Below are 21,756 nucleotides of genomic sequence, written 5' to 3'. Positions count from 1 at the left end.
CTAATACAAAGTGATAATCAGGTATATGACCTGGTATTATTATATCAACGTTAGCTCTTTTGGAATAGATATTACACCAATTTTAAAAGTGTAGTCTGCAGGAGCATGGAAGAAGAGATAGCTCTCAATTGGCCAACAATCCGACGGCCCTCAAGTACTCCACCGAGTCATCGTACATCTCTTCCATCCCATAGTTGTAGCTAAATCCAGCTTTAATCAGCTTCTCTGAGGAGAAGATCGATTTGCGATTCGCTGGAAAATCCGCAAAACTGGAGTAGATCACACGATTAAAAATCATTTCAGGCAACCAAGGTAACATGGATGATGAAGAATTCAAAATTGAGAGAAATGATCGCATAAAGGTACTTGTAGGCTACGTGTCACATTTGTACCGGATGCAAATTGTACCTCCGAATGATGAAGTTCCTGCACTTGGAAGCTAGGTGGGGCCCACCTTGTGTTTGTGAGAAATATATCCGGTTCATCCGTTTATCCACATCATTTTAGGACATTATAATAAAAATGAGTAGATATGCGAACTCAAATTTGGCCACCTGACAGAAAACAGCAGGGAGGGACATGTACTGTGTGGAAACCATATTTCGTAGGTCCACCGTGACGTTTATATGCCATCCAAACCATTCATAAGGTCATTCCGCTTGCATACACTGAGAAAAGAAAAATATTAGTTTGATCCAAAACTTCTGTGTCCCCATGGATGTTTCAACAGTGGGCGTTAAATCTCCAATCTCCACTGTTTCATGTCCTGTGGCCCACTTGAGTTTTGGATAGCATCATTTTCGGTCTCATGTACTAAGATGAACCAGCAAAACTGATGCACTACCGACTGGTAGGGGTGTACACGAACGGAGCTAGCTCGGTTAGCTCACTCCACTCGACTCAAAAAAGCTCAATTCGCCTTCGTTCAAGGCTGAGTTCGAGCCAAGACAAGTTGATTTTTTAAGCTTGAAAGTGAGTTCGAGCCAACTTCGAGCTAGCCCCAGCTCACCTTGACTCGAATCGAACCCAGCTCGAATCGAACTCGGATCAAACCAATTTGGTGACGCGATTACTTTGATATTGATGTGCTCACCAAGTGTTAAGATATGTATATGAAACAAATACTATTTTTTTTTCTTGATTTTTATGTTACTTAGAAAGCATGTAATAAAATATTTGTAAAATCACTACTACTGTTTTACATACAGTGAGATTTTGAAGGTGTTGTCTATGCATTTGTCAAAATGTTGCACAGGCGAACTCAGCTCGAACTTACTTAAGCTACTAACCAAACCGAGCCAAGCCGAGTTCAACCTAGGGTCAGCTAGCGGCTGAGCCGAGTCAAGCTGGGGTCAGCTCAACTCGGTTTGACTCAATGTACACCCCTACTGACTGGGTGGATTTTTCATGGACACGGATTCCTTGCGAGAGCATTTCATAGGAAGTTCCTGTGCTGGGATCCTATGTGTGGCTCACAAATATGATGTTTATGAAATCCACCCCGTTCATCCATTTTTTCAGATCATTTAAGGATATTAGACCAAAAATCAGGTGGATCCAAAACTCAAGTGGGCCACACAAGAGGAAACAATGGATATTAGTAACCACCGTATAAATATTTGTATGGCTAAAGGAATTTATTATAAGGCTACTAATTTTGTATTTTCACTTCATCCCAGTGGGATTGATCTTATAAACAGTTTGGATGGCATATAAACATCAAGATGGAGCACAGGAAGGTTTCAACGGTGGAGAACTCTTTCTCCAGTTTTCATAAACATCATAGTGGGCCCCACCTAAATTCCCACCATAGGAACTTCCTGCTGTTGTCGTCGCAGGCAATCAAAGTCCATTTGTAGCAAACCCAAATCTTACAAAAGATGGTCCACCTCATTGAAAAATGGTAGGTCTAGCCATGTCGTTGAAATCATTGGACGGCTGATGGCCCATTCGATAGGTGGGTCATATATTGCACGGTGTGGATTGATGGATGTTTCCCAAAACATAGATTGGAAGAGAAAATGAAAGAAAATCAGAGGGCTTACTCAGTGAGGACATTATACTGTGGATATCTTTTTGAGAGGAATTTCGCGAGTTCTCGGACGCACGTATTGACAGCGCAGCATATGTAACGGCCGGCAGCTGATTCGTTCTCCGCTACAAAGATGTGGGCCCTACATACGTCCTCCACGTGTACGAGGGAAATCGATCCCGAGATCAGCTGAAAGCTTTTCAAAGTGTTGACCATGAATTCGTTCCCTACAAATGCCAGCCGTAAACCATGAAAATGCTCCATTACGAACAACGGACGGTCCAGAACTTGTACATGTATTTGCATGTGCGTGTGGTGGGACATCTAACCGTCCATCAGGTGAGAACTAGCTTGTATATGACTGAGTACAAGAAATGAGGTTGGGCCAATCATCTGGTGGGCCAGAGGAGCAGGAAACAAATGGACGGCTGCGTCACTTTTTTAATCCGTTGATTTTTACATTAATGTGGCCCACCAAATGGACTGCATATCCCGGGGACTGATGGATGCCTCGAAGTCAGACGTGTCACTTGTGGAGGGAAACGGATTGGCTACTCCCCCTGCCACCAGCCCCCTGGCTTATGGTCGGTGTTCTGTGGGCCCCACCATGATGTATGTGTTTCATTCAATCCATTCATCCGTTTTTATAGATCATTTTAGGGCTTGATCCCAAAAATTAGAGGGATATAAATCTCAAGTGGACCACACCACAGGAACACAATATTAATTGGATATCCACCATTAAATTCCTCCTATGGCCCACTGTACTGTTTATTTGAAATCTAATACGTTTGATTAGGTCATACAGCCATAGATGATGGGCAAAAAACAAAAATAAGCTTGATCCAAAACTTTCGTGGCACCCAAAACTTTTGATTAGGTCATACAGGCCTAGATTGGGATATACCACATTTTTGGTCTCATACCATAAAATGATCCGGAAAAATAGATGGATAGCATGGACATTAAATCCCCACTTTGTGGTCCACTTAAGCCTTGTACCTTGTTCAGTGTTTATTTTGTACCTTAAAATTATCGGAGAAAGGCAATTAACGGCTTGGATAAAACACTTACATCACAGTGGGCCCCACAGAGCCCTGCCTGGATGGATTACTTTCCGGGCGAGGGTAGGATGCAATCCACATCCAACATGTACAGGCCAGTGGGGCCCACTGTAGAGTGCAGATGTATTGGGAAAGGATTAGCTAGTGGTCGGTGCAATGTGGGCCCCACCATGATGTATGTATTTCATCCATTCCGTCCACCCATTTTAGGGGGTGTTTGGTGCATGGTATTAGGAAGGATCAGGTGGGATGAGATTCAAAAAAATATAATTATTACACATGAGAGGGATTGTCCCCTATTACCATGGGATAAACTTAATTCCATGATAAGTTTATAATACGGTGGTACATTGAATGGATATACCTACCATCATTCGAAATTATTGAGAATAACACGTGTTATGTCTAAACTGCTAATCTGTTTTGTAACCTCATTTTATTGCATGGGCCTAAAAATGAGGCAAATCCAAAACTTATGTGGACCCAAAGAAGTTTTCAACATTAGGTATTCAATCCCTGCTGCTTTCTATGGTGGGTCCACTTGAGCTTTAGATCTACCTGGCTTTTGGCCCATGCTCTAAAATGATCTCGAAAAATGAGTGGACGATGTGGATATAGCCCACACATCATTTGGAACCCACACAACTTGCTAACATTAAATGGAATTGGCACGGAACCAAATGCAATTCCATCTAACTTAATTCCAAGCTTTTCCAAACTTCCCAAACATAGAGTGGAATTGGCACGAGACCAAATGCAATTCCATACCACCTAATCTGATCTGATACCATGCGGCAAACGCCTCCTTATGGTATGAGCCCAAAAATGAGGTTGATCCAAACATCAAGTGGACTGCACAGTGTTGATTGAATGCCCATCATTAAAAACTTCTTAGGGACCGCAAAAGTTTTGGATCAAACTGATATATATTTTTTCCCTTCATCCAAGTCTTTATGACCTAATCAACAGGTTAGATGTCAAATAACCATTACATTAGGTCCTAGGAGGTTTTTAATGGTGGACATTCAATCACTACTGTTTTCCCATAGTGTGGTCTACCTGAGATTTATACCTACCTACTTTTTGGGAAAAAGACTTTAAATTGCCTTTCAAATTGGATGGATGGTGCGGATAAAACACATACATCACGGTGGGTCCACATAGCACCGACGACTAGCCACCTGGCTGATGGCAGCGTCGCTAGCCAAACCGCGTCCAACATATTGGGAATGATCACATACGTGCCATATATTCAAGGCTGTGGGGGGCTACCCTTGATGTGGATGTGGAATCCATACCGTGACTCTGGTGCCTCTTCTCATTTTCACTGTACATTCCATGAATCATCTTGATCTAAAACTCAGATAGGATACACCAAAGGGACAATCTACAATCATGTTGAAAACTTTGTGGCCTACCTTAGTTCTTTAAATGCCTTGATTTCTTTTTATCCCTTCATCCTGTTGGTGCAAACATGATGAGTGGGTTGGATGATATAAATACGAAACGATGGACCCACATTCCATCTGCAGTTTCTATGTTGGGTGCACCCCTGCCTAATGTCTCCAGTTTTTTACTTTGGCGTGGCCCACCTGAGTTATGAATCAAGCTGGATTTTGGGATTTAGACCTAACATGGATGGTTTGATGGCATTCATTAAGCAATGTGGCCCCACAGAGCTTGAATGCGTTGTAACTACAATGCATTTGAACGCATGTGATTATTCATGTCCACAGATAAGCCACACGTGTACATCTTGTATTGTGTCTGTCCATTTAATGGCACGTACGGACACAACACATTTCATGGTGTAGATCATACCTGTGAGCAAAGACAGAGCTACGCTGACGCTTGCTGGGACCTCTGGAGCTAGAGATGGGCCGGTGACGTTACCAGGAAGAACGGTGATGAGATCGATGCTGTTTTCTTTGGAGAATTTCCATGCTGCCCTCTCCGCTAGGGTTTTTGACACTGCATATCCCTGAATTGTTTTATTTTATGCATATGTTGTAATTTTCCCGCATGTGAATAGTTTCATTTTCGAGTCTGGTTATTAAAATATATGAAAGGTCTATAAAAGAGTAAGAGAGAAAAGGCTGTTTTAGGTATTAAAAACTATAAAAATGAAAAAAAATAGAAATGTTTTGATCTCTTATGTTGTTTGGCTGATAAAGAAAAAAAAAAGTAGATTCCATGAAACAATCAACTACCTTTTTTCATGGCATGGATTTCATATATTAAAAAACAAAACCGATGTGACTAATGCCAAAGGAATATTGCCAATAAGGATATAACATGGGTTCAAGTCAACTCGATCGAGTGGGGTTGGGTTGGATTGTTAAAGTCCTTGGGTTGGAAGATGCCAACCTAATTTGAATTCAGGTCCGATTTATGTTGAGCAAACATGGATTAAGTTAGGTTGGGTTAGGAATAATCACATATATCCAAGTTGGGGTCGAGTAAAAAGGACTTAGGGTTGGGTTGTTGGGCACCTCAGGTTGTGGGTTGGATTGAAGATTAGGTTCTCTCGGCACGAGTTGGATTTGGGTTGTACCTCAACCTTCCCAAGTTGTAACCCCACATGTTAAGGGAATTTTGATAATTTGATGGGTAAGCTGAATTACCTTAGTTTAGGTTTGCTTCATTCATGTATGGCCAATATCCCTCATTCATGGGTAAATTGTGTTCAACCGGTCTGGTTTAAGCAATTCATGAAAATCTTAAGAAAAGCAATCGACAAACTCTTTAAGTTAATGAGTTCGGCTAGTGTTTGAGAATTTATCAATTCACTAATAAAAATGGTTTGGGATGGGCCGATGATGATACCAGGAATAATGGTGATGAGATCTATGTTGTTTTCTTTGAAGAATTTCCATGATGCCTTCTCCAATAGGGTTTTTGACACTCCATATCCCTGCATTGTTTTATTTTACATGTATTTTGTAATTTTCCCCAAGGGTTAGTTTCTTTTTCTACCGTGGTTATCAAGGTTATCAAAAGAGGGTTTGGATTGTAAGTTACTTTAAACAAGTTAATTATACATTGATTTCTACTTCTTAAGTTGATAAACAATATTATACTTGTCAACCAAAAAAAAATAATAATAATAAACATCACGTAAGTATTTATCTCTTAAGTTTGTTAATTTGGTCCACTCACATATTCTCTACCGATCATGTGGGGCCAACCTTTGATGTGGATTGTTCATTGTGTGGGCCCCATTTTTGATGCAGGCCACCATGCAGGGCCACCTTGGATGTGAGTCATTCATCATTAGGGGTTGGCCTTTAATGTGCATTGTCCACTATGTAGGGCCTACCTTTGAAGTTGGTAATCCCTCATGTAGGGCCCACCATCATTGTTATTGTCCATCATGTGGGGTTCACCTTTAATATCCATCACCCATCCTGTTGACTGTCCATCATGTGGGCCCAACATCTGATATGGGCCATCCATCATATGGGTCCCGACTTTGATCTGGGCCACTCATTGTTAGGGATGACCTTTGATGTGGTTTGTCCATCAAGTAGGGCCCATCTTGACGTGGATTATCCATTATGTGAAGTCCACCTTTGATGTGGACCGTCCATCATTTGGGCCCCACCTTCATTGTGGATTGTCCATCATGTGGGCCCCACCTTTAATGTGGGTTGTCCATCATGTAGGGCTTGTCTTGGATGTAGACCATTCATCATTAAGGGCCAACCTTAGATGTAGACCATTCATCATTTAGGGTCCACCTCGATGTGGGACATCCATCATGCGGGCCCCACTTCAATGTCCACTACAAAACATGTACAACCACCTTTGATATGAACCATCCATCATGTAGGCCCCACCATTGAAGTGAGTTGTCCAATATACCCTCCCACTTTGGATGTGAGCCAATTTATCATCAGAGGATGACCTTTAATGTGGACCATACATATGTGAGCCCACATTAATATGGGGTCATCCATCATGTGATATGAACTGTACATCGTGTGGGGTCCACCTTCAATGAGGATAATCCATCATATGGTCCTCCTTTAACAAGGATTGTAAGTGAGAGACTTGTTTAAAATGGATGGTAACTTAGAGAGAAAACTATAAAAGTAATAAGTCAAAAATTAGTTGTAAAAGAAATTATTGAAATAAGTAGCTTTTAGCATTAAGTTACTTTTTATGATTATGCTTATCAAACCAACTTAAGTGAAAAAAAAATGGTAATTTAATAACTTAAAATAAGTTAAAAAGTAACTTATTTGGTGGTATCCAAATAGGCCCTAAGAGACATGAAAGGTCTAATGAAGGAAGAGAAAGACTTGTTTGGCTATAAGGAAAATCATGAAAAATGAGGAAAATGTAAATGTTTTTTCATTAATGTGACTTTTTATGTTGTTTTGATTTATTAAAAAAGGAATGATGCCACATAGCGGATCAACTTTTTTTTTTTTTTTTAATAAAACATTTCATTGATCAAGAAAAATGTATAGCTATAATATTTAGGCCTACCCCACAAAAATCCGAGATAGGCCTATCCATTACTACTCCTAGCATTGCACAAAAAGGGGGGCAAAAAAAAAGCCACTAGAAACGACAACCCTATAATTTTTACTGTAAGTTCACCTTGTTTTGTCAAATTTTGGCGTGCCAAACCACTCTAGAATCACCGACTCCTTTTGATAAATGGAAAGTTCACCTTTATTCGAAGTCGTGTATCAAGCTATTGACATCAACATCTAGAGGGTAGTCAACTTCAAGACAGTGTGCATTCCTCAAGAACTCAAGCTCTAGTAATTTACTCAAGTTAAAGTTCATATACTCATACCTCAAGTTGGAACTCAAGTCACAAGGACTCAAGCTAAAGTCACAAGGACAGAAGTTCAAACTCATGTTCGAGTATACAAGGACAAGCTTCATGTACCTCAAGATAAACTATCAATCGAAGCGAACGATGTTTCAATGTTCTATATTCACCTATAAGATATGAATGACCCTATATTGACCATAGGTTAGGTCATATTGATTGCATATTTAATTTGGATCATTATATACTTTTATAGTCTTTTTCTCGACTAATTCTAGCTATTGTTCGACTAGTCGAGGCATTGGCTTGACAAGTCAAGGGATTTTCTCAACCAGTTCAAAAATTGTTGAGGATTTTCGAGAATTTCTAGTAAAGGTTCGACCAGTCGAGGAGGGCTTAACTTGAACTCCAGCAACGTGATTTTTATTCACTCGATCAGTCGAGTGCATTGCTCGACCAGTCGAGCAGGCCACTCGACTAGTCGAGCAAGTTACTCGACCAGTCGAGAAACTATTTTTTTCTAATCACGCCAGAAAATTTGAAAATTGGTTTTTCCACGACCAGTCGAGCCGAATCTTAGACCAGTCGAGAAACCCGTTTTTCAGCCTATAAATTGAGGACATTTCTCAGAGATTTTAATTTATTCCATTCCAAATCAAGCAATCAATCAGAAAGATAAGTCCCCACTATTGTGAAGTTATTGGTAAGTAATTTTATATTCTTTTATAGCTTTTTTATTTGGTTTTATTGATCTCTTTATTCAAATCTATTCTATTAAAAGGGAACTCTTCTTTACCCTTTGAGATCTAAAATCAAATTCAAGCTAGCCCTAGGTTGGTTTAATTTAAAATTCATCTAGACCTAGTACCCTTCCTCTTGTGAGATTGAACATTGAACATCTACATCTACAAAGAATCAGTTCTACTGGACTACATTGAAGAAGAATCTTTAGATAAGTATTATTTCAATTTTCTGTATTTTCGGTTTGTGAGATTCAGCTAAGAAAATCTCATCTTTTGGTTTTTGTTTGAGATCAGGCAGGAAAACCTCAGAGTAGGATTTTTTTAATTGTGTAAGCCCATTTGAAAAACACAATTGTGAAGGTTTTAAGGTGAACCTTGGAAAACCTTATTTTATAGTAAATGCCAGTATCCCATGGGTATGGATATTAGGAGTGGAGTAGTTGTGTAGCTATTTACGAATAGTTGGTGTACACACACAAACCACTATAATTCTTGGAGTTTGGATGATGATGATGGTACATGTGTTGTGGTGAATGTTATAATAACTTAGTTTATTTCCTTTGACTTTTTATTGTTTTGAGTTTTTGATACTTACCAACATTCTAGTAAGATTGTCCTACCATAAGCTTTTGGTTTTTAGTGTTAGGTTATCCTTAGAACCAAGTTTGTATCAACCTCTCAAGACTCGTGCATTTGAGGTTGCTATTTATTTGTGTTATCTTATTATTTATTTGTGCAATTTGCCTTTACTTTTCGCATTTATTTTTTATTTGACAGTCCTATTCAACCCCCCCCCCCCCCCCCCCCTTTCCAGGACTTAAAGCTCTCCCTTTTCAATTGTATTCTGATAATAGCATTCACACCAATTGGATCCAAAGAAATTAGGCCTCTAATGTGGCATGGGAGGTCTGCTTGACTGTACTATATCATGACTGGGTGCCGACCCCTGCCCATCCTTATTAAGGGGACCACAACCGCATTACTTCACAAAGGGTGTGGGATATCTTAAAAAGCATAGATGACCGTTTTTAATAACTATCCCTATTCGATACCAGATGTTCCACGACACAACCCATGTTGTATTCGAGGCAGCCTCTACTGTAACTTTAGAATATGTTTCGATAAGGAAGTTATTCAATCCCATTTCACGAAATATTTGTAAAGCATCCGCCAAACTTGGGCTTCCACAACAGTATTCCCCACCCAATCATAGGATTTGTGGAATGTGAAGATTACCTTTCCTCAATGATCTCTATACTCCTTCCCCTCTGCCATTATCTGCATTCTTTTTTTGTTGATACATCAACGTTAAGGTTAAGCCAATCATTTATTGGTTTCCCCACTCGATGATTTGAAAACATTAAATGGTAGCGCGTCTAGTTTGGAAAATAATTTCGCCCCCTCTAGCATGTCCAACATATCAACTAGTAATGGTATAGAAAATTTTCACTTTACGGTTTTTCATTTATAGCTCCATTGTCGATACACGTGTGCCAACTCCCATCCTTCTTAGGTGTCAATAGAGTTGGTATGACACTTGGATTGATACTTTCTTGCACTAGACCCTTAGAGAATAATTCCTCTAGTTATCCTTGCAAAATATCACACTCTTTTGGGCTCATTCGATAATGAGAGTGATTGGATAAGCTACCCCTGGAATAAGGTCGATATAGTGTTGTTTCTCTCACATGGGAGGCAACCCATCGGGAAGTTCATTGTAGCAGATTGTCTTAAATTCTTGCAACAATGGTTTCAGTTTTTCAAGAATAATTGTGAGCTCTACCCGTTCACCTTCACAACCAATGCATAGACTTTTAAGGTCTCCTTAGACTCCTCCACAAAGTCTCGTATGGCTAGGAGAGAACGCCCATTCACTTTCGAAGTTTCAAATTGCTCATCTGCTATAGGGGCGAGTATGCTTTTTCGACCATCCTTGATGAATATGTACACATTAGCTCGTCCTCTATGAGTGGTATCACGATCTGATTGCCATGGCCGGCGGAGTAATATATGACAAGCCTCCATATTAAATATGTCATATACTACTTAGTGTTGAGTGTCAAATATTGCATATTAAACCCCAGTTATTACTCGATTTTACGAGCATGATACCGTTTAAACGTCTTATTTTAATTGTGTTTGTGTTGAAAGGTGGATTTACGAGCGTGGACTGAAAAGAATGCTAAAGGCATGGATTTAATGCTCAAGAAGCACTAAAGGCGAGGGATGGACTCCAGGGGACCGAGATCGAAGAATCTACACGCTCAGGATTCGAGGAAATCCAATATTTCATGGTAAAGAGGCCTAAAATTCGTCCAGAATGCAAGATTAAAGGGTTCGTACCATCCGTTTGATTCAAAACTTCAGATATAGCCTGAGGGCCATAAATTAACTGTACAAGTCGAATTTCAACCCCCAAATCCCTGTGGAAGTGACCCAATGGACAAATCAATCCATTGATTGTCAAAATGGGGCCCACATGATACCTAGATATGTTTCAAATTAAGTCTCAACCCTTTAAATAAGCTGAAAAAAGAGATGGATGGATTAGATCTCTCATAACCATCACAGTGGACCCTCCTTTGCATGGTGTGTGCATGTGCATAAGTGCACCAGCCGTGCACTGCACTTCCAAAATGGTCAAACTGCTTTTGACCGACGAGTTTCTGTTTTCGTTTCTCCAGCATTCGCACAGGACCTGTGGTTAGGGTGATAAGCGGGCCATCACCTTTGATCACACAGTCAATCCAGACCGTCCATTCGTTCCGCAAGGTCAAAAAGACCATACACAGGAAGTTCTTCCAACCCCATGCTCGCGTACACAAGAAAATACTGTTTAAACGCAGGTTGGACGACAAAATAAAAAATCAAGTGGGCCACGTCAGCAGCAATCTAAAACCGACAATATAAGAATGAGTTTTTAAGACTAAGTGGATGGACGGTGTGGATTTCTCAAACATTAGGGAGTGTGGGTCCCACCAATCATCAGCGCAGCGTCTGTGCGAGCTCTGTTTCGCAGCAGAGCCTGCGGACGATCCTTATGGGCCACTCACAAGATCGTTCAAGACAATCCATTCCGTCCATCTTGATCAGAATGAAAAACTGACCGGACGATGGCCCTTTTTATCATCCATGTTAACAAGGATGAAAATCCATCCGCACTGTAAATCCCACGGATTCTGTTTGCGCGATTCGCATTACGATTGGATCTCAATGCTTGCGGATCGCTGTGGGCCCCTGTCTTCAAGATGATAGAAAATCTGCACCGTCCATCTTGTAGGGATGAAAAATCTGACCAAGACATGGATGATTGCTTGCTGATCAGCAAGGAAAGTGGGCGATTTTCTGCACGCCTTCTTGGTTGCGTAAACAGATTTGCGCAAGGAATCTCGTGGCTGCGTAAACAGACTCCCACTGACTCTGGCTATTCCACCGATAGAAATCTTCTATAAAAGGAAAAGAAAAGGAGAGGGGAAAGGGGGATCTGGAGTGTGGACATGGAGCAGAGAAAGAGAGTTTGTTTCAGAGTATTTTAGAATTTTTATTTATTTTTGTTTTAATTACTGGTTTAGTTATTATGATTTTTGAGAGTTTTAGTCCAATCATGTTAGGCTAAACCTCTTACTTAGGGCTAAGAGGTGAAGCTTCTGGCGTGATGGGTACTACTCTAGGGCTTAGATTCATGTTGAACTTGATATTGATGTTAGTTTAATTTTAAGGAATTGCCTGTAGTTTTTAATGGTTTGTTGTGACTTACATTACAATAGATCTGCAATGACTTTAAGTAATTCCTTTTCACTATTCTGATTATGCAATTAGGTAGCCCTGCTATTCACCATCGTCCCTTAGACATGGTTGAGTGATGAAATCATTCCTAACATCCATACATCTTCTGATTGGTTGTGGATTGGTTTAGTTCTGTTGTTTACTTTGTCTCATTTGCATGGTTTTGTGATGGAATCGACTCTAATTCTCATACCTTCATCTCTTTGAAAACTAGATCAAAGAAAGTTCAGATCGAGCTTTAGTGATACATCTTCCAACTGGATGAAGATGGGACTCGAAGTCCAGTTGAGTTCATGAATCAAGCATAGATCTCCCAGATCTCTACAAGTGGATCCTCTGAATCCCTAATTTCCCACATTTGAATTTTATGAGTTTTATATTACTATTTTACCATTATTCACTTATATTCAGTTAATTTAGGTTTCATTGTTATCTAGTTCTAGTTCTGGTTACTTTCAGATTACGTACAGGTTTCAGTCCTTATGGATTCGACCTCAGTCTTACCGAGTTTATTACTACATCACAACCCTATACTTGGGGTGTGAACACTTAGTCCTTATAATGGACACCAATTGGAAAAAAGATAGTGCATTGTTCAATTACCTTCATCTCACTGACCTTCTTAGTCTAGTCAATTGTCTATAGGGAGGGATGTTTTTCTGTTTTCAGCTGTAACTTCTCCAGCATGACTTTAGAGATGATATTCTCATAGCTCCTGTTGTCTATGATCACATCATAGACTTTTCAATTCACTACATACCTTGTTTGAAAGACGTTATGTCATTGTTGTAGCTCCTATTGTCTATGATCACATCATAGACTTTTTAATTCACTATACACATTGTCTACGATATTCTTGTAGCTCCTATTCACCCTTCACAACCAATGCATAGACTTTTCAGGTCTCTTTGGACTCCTCCACAAATTCTCGTATAGCTAGGAGAGAACACCCCTTCACTTCAGAAGTTTCAAATTGATCATTTGAGTCTATAGAGGCGAGTATGATTTTTTGGCCATCCTTGATGAAAATGTATCCATTAACTTGTCCTCTATGAGTGGTATCACAATCTAATTGCCACGGCCGACGGAATACCTCCATATTAACTATGTCATATACTACTTAGTTCTTATAATGAATACTAATTGGGAAAGAGATAGTGCATTGTTCAATTACCTTCATCTCCCTAACCTTTTTAATCCAGTTAATTGTGTATGTGGAGGGATGTTTTTCTGTTTTCAGCTGCAACTTCTCCAGTATGACTTTGGAGACGATATTATTATAGCTCCTATTGTCTATGATCACGTTATAGACTTTTCAATTCACTATACATCTTATTTGAAAGATGTTATATCATTGTGGGTGTACCTCCTTATTTGGCGTTTACAATAGCCTTATCACTACTAGACATTGTGATCTTGAGGAACCCAACTACTTCGTCCACTTCATCATTCATGGTGTGTTGTACTCCATCAAAATATGGGTCTTCCTCTGTATTTTCAGCGCTTCCATCATTAATAGCTAGGTTAGCCACTTTTCGCTGAGGACACACATTTGATATGTGGCCCAGTTGGCCACATTGGTAACAATGGTCTGGCCTTCGCCGACTGTAAGAGTTCGGAACCTGGTTGGACTGGTAACAGTTTGATGTTCTTAGGGATCTCACTTGCTCACTCCATGACTCTCAGTTTATGGGTGTGGGAGGTTGAAGACACCCCCAACAGGTTCTTTTCCCTTGGTCTATGGTGCTCCTTGTGAAGGACCTACAGTGAAAATCCTATTAGTAGGATAAGCTCATGTATTGGATTGTTTAAGTTGCATCTTTGCTTAGGTGGCTAGTTTGATCACTTCGTTCATCATTCAAATGGGCTACTTCTAAACTTGACCCTAGATCGTAACATGCAAACCACATTAAATCGAGTGACTTGCTGCGATGCAGTCTCAACCAAATCATTTCAAACCACTAAACGGTAGAATTCTTCTGTGAAATCTCTCACCGATTGGCTACTCTATCGACAATCATGGTATTATTGGAACAATACCTGATCATATTCGCTGGGGAGGAATTGCGCGTACATAAGCTATTTCATCTATTACCACGTGTGGATTGGCGCCTTCATCTTTCTCATCCATGTGAGCTGAAGCTGTTCCCACCTTGCCGAAGTTGCGCCCTTTAACTTGTAAGCCATGAGTTTAACTTTATTCTCTTCAGAGATGTCCATGTAGTCAAAGAAGCGCTCAATTTCAATTATCCAATTGAGAAAGTCTTTGATGTGGAGTTGTCCATTGAAGTTAGGAAGATTGACTTTCATCCTGAATTCTCCATCCGTCCAATCTACCCGATCGCTACCTCGTTCGAGGTGTTGAAGGATCATGTTATCGATCTCCTTGTTGTCAGGTCCTACATCCTCAAGTGAGACCCTATAATTCAACGCCGACATCACCCCACGATCAGCACGATTATGAATTCTAGCACTTACTAGAGGCAGATCATTGCCTTAAATAAGGAGTTGCCCTAAGGCCTTTGTTATGCAGTCAAGAGCAACTTGTAGCCCTTATATGACTTGTCGATTCTCCTACTATGTTGCCTCAAAAGCTGCTATTGTTAAAGTATAATTATCTGAAGTATCGTCCATGTGATTGTTGCCCGATCCATGGTTAGAAGCCATCGATCCGAAGGAAAACCTTGATCTGATACCAAACTGATGCAGTGAAGGGCATGATGAGGACGATCAACATTTTCCTCGAGTGCTAATACCTTGAATCCACAAGAAAAATAAAATAGTTTTTTATTTTTATTTTTATTTTTTTAAAAGAATTTTATTGATAGTGTCCTAAAATAAATCAGTTTTCATGCTTAAATAACCCTAAAAAACCATAAGATGTAATTAGAAGAGACCTAAACAAGTAAGGAAACAAAATCTAAATAACACACAAGTTTTTGCCGTCCGATAATGGGACCGTCGATCGGTCAATTGATTGATCGAAATGACCCACAAACATCCATTGACTAAAACTAAAAAATTACATGAGTTTCAATCTATCAACTCGATGGATCAAACTATGCTAACTTTTGTTAAGTTCCCTTTAAGCTATTTCTAGTACTCCATTTGTATTAGGAACGTGCTTGATCACATCCTCCATCAAATACTCTACTACATCACTTAAGCAAAAAGAAAAAGAAAGAAAAAAAAGAGCCAATGGGATTTTAGTCCTTTGCCATCCTTACATTAGGAGGATCCTTTTTGAAATTCAAAATTAATTGCCGTTTTTTATTCTTCTTCTTCTTCTTCTTCTTTATAATTTTAGGTTTTTCAAGAATCTTTTCAATAAAAATCCCTTACAAACATAAAATTGGATGTAAGAGAAAATTGGATGTAAGAGGGGTAAAAGTTTCAAATCAGCCAAGCTAAGGCATGACCAAATCAGAACCATAAGCTATTAGATTGGACTTGGGCTAGGCCAAGTTCACCACGGTCATACTCAGTCCATGTGAAATCAATCAGCCTAGGCATTTTTCTTTTTCTTTTCTTCTTTCTTTCTTTTTATTTTTCTTTTTATTATTTTTTTTAATTTTTAATTTTTAACACATAGCACTCACACCACAATGGGTACTCGAACTCATAACCTGGTGTTGAAACTCTTGTGAGTACCACTATGGCATGAGTAAGGACCCCAGTCCGCCTGGGTTGGCATGGCGTGCTTAATTTCTATCCAAGTGTAAGCTTTCAAATTTTTACCATTGGACCTAAAACTTAGTCCTAACCCCAACCCATAGACCTCAATGCCCAAAACCTAACCCAGCCCATTAACAACCCTGATTTGTAGCGAGTCAAACAGAGTCCGGCCGAGCCAACCCAAAACAAAAACCAGCTTACCCAAATAAATGACTTCTCAGAGGTCAAATACTCAACGTCGGACCAGCTCTCCTCATCAAGGACATGGTCGGTCCCATTGAGATTGTTCGGCAACACAGCAGCCACTGATGATGTGCAGACCACACGCTTCACAGTCTTCACTCTAACACATGATTTCAGAACGTTCAACATCCCATTGATTGCTGGCTTGATCATGTCCTTCTGCAATCATAGATAATGAATAAACACAATGTGGAAGGAAATGTAACAATACCATAATGATAATATTAGAACTTTTGTGATCCCACACGTGTTGATGTGTTACACGAGTTCAAGATCTACACCATCTAACAGGCGACCAACATCCCTTTTTGAAAGTTAGGCGTGTCTTGTCATTGTGTGGGCTAAGGTATATGAAACAAATGGGGGATCGAAAAGCTCGGCCAAGACTCTCTAAGCCGTCCATTTGTTTCCAAAATTGTGGCCCATGTGATGAATGAACCAGCGTGATTTTTTGGACAGGATATCCATACTTGCGGGCCACATCTTGGACAGACCCATCGAACCCCATGAAAATACATGTAAAGCAGAGAAATTATGGATTACTGAGAGGACTGGAGATCACGTTCTAAAAGGACTATCAGGAAAACCTTGTGTGTGCACTATGTGCATGGAGGATTGGTGCACCCATATCTCCCACCATTTAATAAAGAACTCTCACTTGTAGATACACGAATCAATAATATCATATGGTGGGCTCTACTGAAATGGGTGATTCCAAAAGTTATACATGATCAAATGGGCTAAACCCTCGGATTAATGACTAAAAAGTAAATGGCTAAGATTAAAATACAACAATGGCATAGAAAAAGCCAAACATAGGATGTTAAGGATATTCCAATCTGGGAGAGTTGTGGGTCATTCTCCATTGTAATTGTTACCATAATATATGAAGAATTTGAATCATTATGGACCTTTTAAAGAGCATAAGTTTTTATAAAAAAATAATGAACTTGCAAAATTGAATTTCAACAGTAAGATTTACACCTGTACATAGTCAATCAATATCTTGAAGTTGGTTTACATCTATATGCTAGAAAACTCTTGCACATTAAGAAGGTGAAGGCAAGGTATTCCAAAATGGTTACATAACGACATAATGGTTGGTACCTAACGGTAATAGTAATAACCGTTATGTATTACAGAGGCATAATGGCCATTATGGAAAAAATTGCGGCCTCTACGACAGCTTGTCATGCAGCCAAAACATTTTTTTTTTTCAAACCATGTGGTCTCCAACTCATATCATAACTGTAACAACAGTTTTTTTTTTTTCATTATGAAATACCTTGATCGCAGATAAGCAAGAAAGATGCCGCTTCAAATATTCATATACCCCTTCACTCACAACTATACTACAATAAATCATGTTAGTTATTTCCATCATTTTGCAATGACATGGAAAAAATACTCATACTGCTAAGGCATCATCATCATCTAAGACTTGTCACAATTATACCCCTTCCCTTCTACTCTATTAGTGGCCAGACTTTCTGATAGACCACATGCACAATATAATAGTCCAACACATTGCACTTGTGGGAGTTTTATGCTCCCATGGGCAGTCCCCAACTAGGATAAAAGGAGGTGGGTTGCATTGGGTTAATAGACAATATCAACCTTATGCCATAAATTTTATCATGAATCCACGGTTAATATGCAGGTGCATGATTTATTTATTTATTATTATTTTTTTGTAAGTAATCATATGTATAATATATTTATTTACTTTTCTAAAAGTAATATTTATTTACGAAATTAATTTCCATAGCTAATGATTAATTACCTCTTGGTCTTCAGACTCAAAATGCATTGGAGTTGCCACATGGAAGACGAAATCACAACCATTGATGGCATCATCAAAGCTACCTTCCTCCATGAGATCTGCCTTGAAAAGTTTTAGATCACGCAAGACTTGTAGATTTAAGAGGTGGGACACCTTTTTGCTATTTTCTGCACCAAAGAATAAAATGCATTTGGTTATTGGTTTAAAAATGTCAATGGAGAGCAGGTGGGAATCCACGCACACATTCCAATTGGGATATGCCAATAAGTCCATGTTGGCGTGTGTTGGTATTGCTCTTGAGATTTCTGCCGCTCTAGTGAAGATGCCCCCAAAAGCCATGTTAGTCTCCTCATTAGGTGGGACACACGCTAACGAAAATGCATGCCTTCGGTGATTTCTTTTTTGATCATGCATTTTACTTAAATGGGGGTGTGATGCTCTGGCATGTTGCATGTGTGGGGTGATTCACCTCTCAAGCATACATGCTACAATACCATCATTTGGGACTGTCCATCTAGTTACAATGCATGGATTGGTTGAGCGTCCACATTCAGTAAACAAAAGCGAAGAAAACCAAAAGCTATGATTGTAGGATTGGTGTAATCTCAGAACATGGGTCATCCACGATGGGTTCCGCTAGATAGATGACCTCCACATAAACATTTCCCTCCTTGTGCACCCAAGAAGAGATACCTCCACCACATTTTAGTTCTCATGGCTTCACCACGCCATGGTTGCAAAATGGGATATCTTAATGAAAAAAATAGATTTATAAATAGGATAAACTGTTTTTTCCCTGTCTCATTATTTTGGTGTTGGTTTACTCTCACATTGGAAAAGAGATGAGAACGTAAAGCCTTTTATATTGGACTCTGTGGCTTATTGCTAATATTGGGAACTAAGGGGGCATCCTCGCAAGTGTCATGGTGAAGCAAGGTGCGTTTTAATGTTGTTAGTCATTGACTCTGACATTACATGCAAGGGCAAAGTGTTGCCATGCACCATCAAATAATTAACAAGGCGATATGCGCTAACTTATCATTAATGCGCTGTCCGCATGCGCCTCAAGCCATAATGACTATTTCTTATTTCTTTATAGAGGCTTTCGTTTCTTATTTTTTCACATATAGAAAAGACTATCTCTTCTTTATCTCATTCTCATTTTTCTCTGAGTTTTCTTTCTGCATTTCTATTGGGAGAAGCAAAAAGAGTAAGCTTAGGTCAGTGTGGTTGAGATCATATATGTACATGATCCAAGTCGCTCATCATAGAGGAGAGTTGTTGTATTTCAAGGCTAGAGTTGCTTAGATCCAGTGCATCGAGAATCTTCCTTACGAGGGAAATTCTATTTTTAAGAAAGCGACTATAAAGTGCCATGACTCTCTACATAATATTTTTATTATTTTTTGTATGTAATATCTCAATTTTTTGCTTTATCTCTTCATTAGAACCAACACATTTGCATATTGTAACATCAAAGACCATCCAATTTCTCTGGACTAGAAATTAGGCAAACCCCCCTAATGTTACACATCCACTATTTTGATAAAAAGCAGCTCTTTTCCCTCATCATTTCTCACTTTCTCTTTTATTATGTCTAGGCAAGAGCAAATACCAAGAAGCCATTATGTGTATGTATCAAAATGAGGGGGTGATAACATCATTCTCCCATGGGTCATTTTTTTTTCACCGTTATCCGAAGTGAATTCAATTATAATTTTTTGGAGGAAAATTAAATAAAAAATATAGGATATATGTATCAAAATGAGGGGGGTGATAACATCATTCTCCCATGGGTCATTTGTTTTCACCGTTATCTGAAACCAATGAAGAGGATCATGATTTTACACCCCACCCACTACAGAAGTGAAAATACAAGTCACCCCACTTACAAATTCAACCTCATATCAATTTCACCATGTCTTCCAAACAAGCCCTTAGCTTGATAAAAATAATAAGAATACCCAATCCAATGACTACTTCTAATACTAGTGAATTCTCCTAAAGGAAACAAGCGGAGGATTAGTATGTTCACCAATAATTAGATTTAAAGTTATAAAGCTTGCGAAAAAATTTTAAAATTGTCAGAAATGGTAAAATAAATGATACGTAATTGTGTTATTTGATGTGGGTTTATTGCAGTTCTGCCCCAAGTTGTGCCGAGTTGTATTGAGTCGACCAGGTTTTCAGGCCGACTAGACGAGTCTCGTTGAGTCTGGACACAGTCAAGCTCATGTGCGAGTTTTCAAAAGACTTGGCTCGAAATCTCACTGAGTCGAGTTGAATCAGCGTGAGATCTCGCCAAGTCGAATAGACACGTCCGAGTTTCGAGTAGACCGACTAAGGTGTATCAAGTAAACCGAGTTTCCTGCCAGCTGGGAGAGTCTTATTGATTCTGACTTAATCAAAGCTCGGGAGAGAGATTCCAAAATACAGATCAAATTTTCACTGAGTCGAGTTGACTCGTCCGAGTTTCGAGTCGACCCATCGAGTTTTTGAACGATGATGCAAAGAGAGGAAAAAATACGAGGGTGAACGAACCTGGATCTCTGACGGTGGCGTTGACGGCGTACCCTTTCTCTAACAAGCTTTTAACGAGCATGGATCCCAAATATCCGGTCGCTCCAGTTACACATGCTCTCTTCCTCTCGATCGTAGCCGTTGCCATTTCTGTACTTCCTCCAACGAAGATGAGAGCCACAGCTTGGTTTCTTCGGCTTAAGTAGACATCTTTTGGTGGCGGACTCTTATGAGTTCACCACCATTTAAAAATGATGGAGAATCTTCAGCCGTAGATAGATTTTCCAAATGGCCGTAGCTGTGGATGGGGCGTGTACAAAGAGAATAGTAACATTTGCTTCCGCCCTTGGAATTTTGGATCATTAAATAAGCATCCATTTGATAGAGGGAGCGGATTGGATACTGAACACTTCAGTAGCCAAAACGCTACTGAAGTGACGTGGTGAAATACATTTGGTTGAACATTAATAGCACGTTCCCTCATAATTAATGCTCCTTTCCTCTTAGACGTCTCTCTCCGTTTGCTCGTGCACGTACTCGACCACGTAATGTTAAACTTTATTTTCAAGTCTTTTTTGTTCCTGTGCTCCTGCTGAAGTGACGTGTGAGAAAGATCCAAATTTCAAGTGCACCCCGCTGTAGAAAACAATGGAGATTTAACGCCCAGCATTAAAACCTCTCTAGGTTATAGAAGCTTTCGATCAAGTTAATATTTATGTTTTACCTTATTTCATGTCTTTTTCGACTTATAAAAAGGTTGGATCTCAAATAAGCATCATGGTTGGAAGGTTTCAACGGTGGCCGTCAGCTCTTACTGTTTTCTATGGTGGGGTCCACTTAAACTTTGGATCTGCCTAATTCTTTTACTTACTTCTTAAAATGATCTCTCCAAATGGATGGATAGTGTGGATACAACACATACATCATGGTGGGCCCAAAGAACTTGGTGACGTAACATCCGTCTGGTTCAGAAGCCAACCAGCTTCCTTTTCCAATCCGTTTCCAACTGCGGCCAAGGCCATCCGCATGAACTTCCTTCCACGGCAAAATAGGTGGGGCACACAATGATATTTGTGAGAAATCTACTCTGTCCATCATTTTTTTCATATCATCTGATAATG

At 39.5% G+C, this 21,756-nt stretch overlaps 1 protein-coding gene and 1 long non-coding RNA gene across 3 annotated transcripts in view; one reads left to right on the top strand and one right to left on the bottom strand.

Moving 5' to 3' along the window:
- Nucleotide 1: 1 nt before the first annotated feature.
- LOC131221642 (anthocyanidin reductase ((2S)-flavan-3-ol-forming)-like) lies at nt 2–20,812 on the bottom strand. 2 transcript variants are annotated; one of them, XM_058216935.1, is made up of 6 exons: nt 20,657–20,812; nt 18,116–18,282; nt 16,291–16,491; nt 4,918–5,077; nt 2,046–2,259; nt 2–269 (listed from the first exon to the last, which is right to left on the bottom strand). In XM_058216935.1, exons 1-6 carry the CDS (start codon nt 20,781–20,783, stop codon nt 125–127), a joined length of 1,014 nt encoding a protein of 337 aa, XP_058072918.1. In that variant the 5' UTR covers nt 20,784–20,812; the 3' UTR covers nt 2–124. The 2 variants fall into 2 exon arrangements, with proteins under 2 accessions (XP_058072918.1, XP_058072920.1); XM_058216937.1 differs by lacking the exon at nt 16,291–16,491.
- Nucleotides 5,088–21,756, top strand: part of LOC131221646 (uncharacterized) — a 70,269-nt gene continuing 53,600 nt past the window's right edge. The window contains exon 1 of the long non-coding RNA XR_009159508.1: nt 5,088–5,165. This is a non-coding gene — a long non-coding RNA (uncharacterized LOC131221646). The remainder of the gene's footprint in view (nt 5,166–21,756) is intronic.

Source organism: Magnolia sinica, chromosome 12 (genome assembly GCF_029962835.1).
Source record: "Magnolia sinica isolate HGM2019 chromosome 12, MsV1, whole genome shotgun sequence".
Taxonomy (NCBI): domain Eukaryota; kingdom Viridiplantae; phylum Streptophyta; class Magnoliopsida; order Magnoliales; family Magnoliaceae; genus Magnolia; species Magnolia sinica.
Note: the sequence above shows the minus strand (reverse complement) of the source record. Positions and strands in the feature narration are given on the sequence as shown.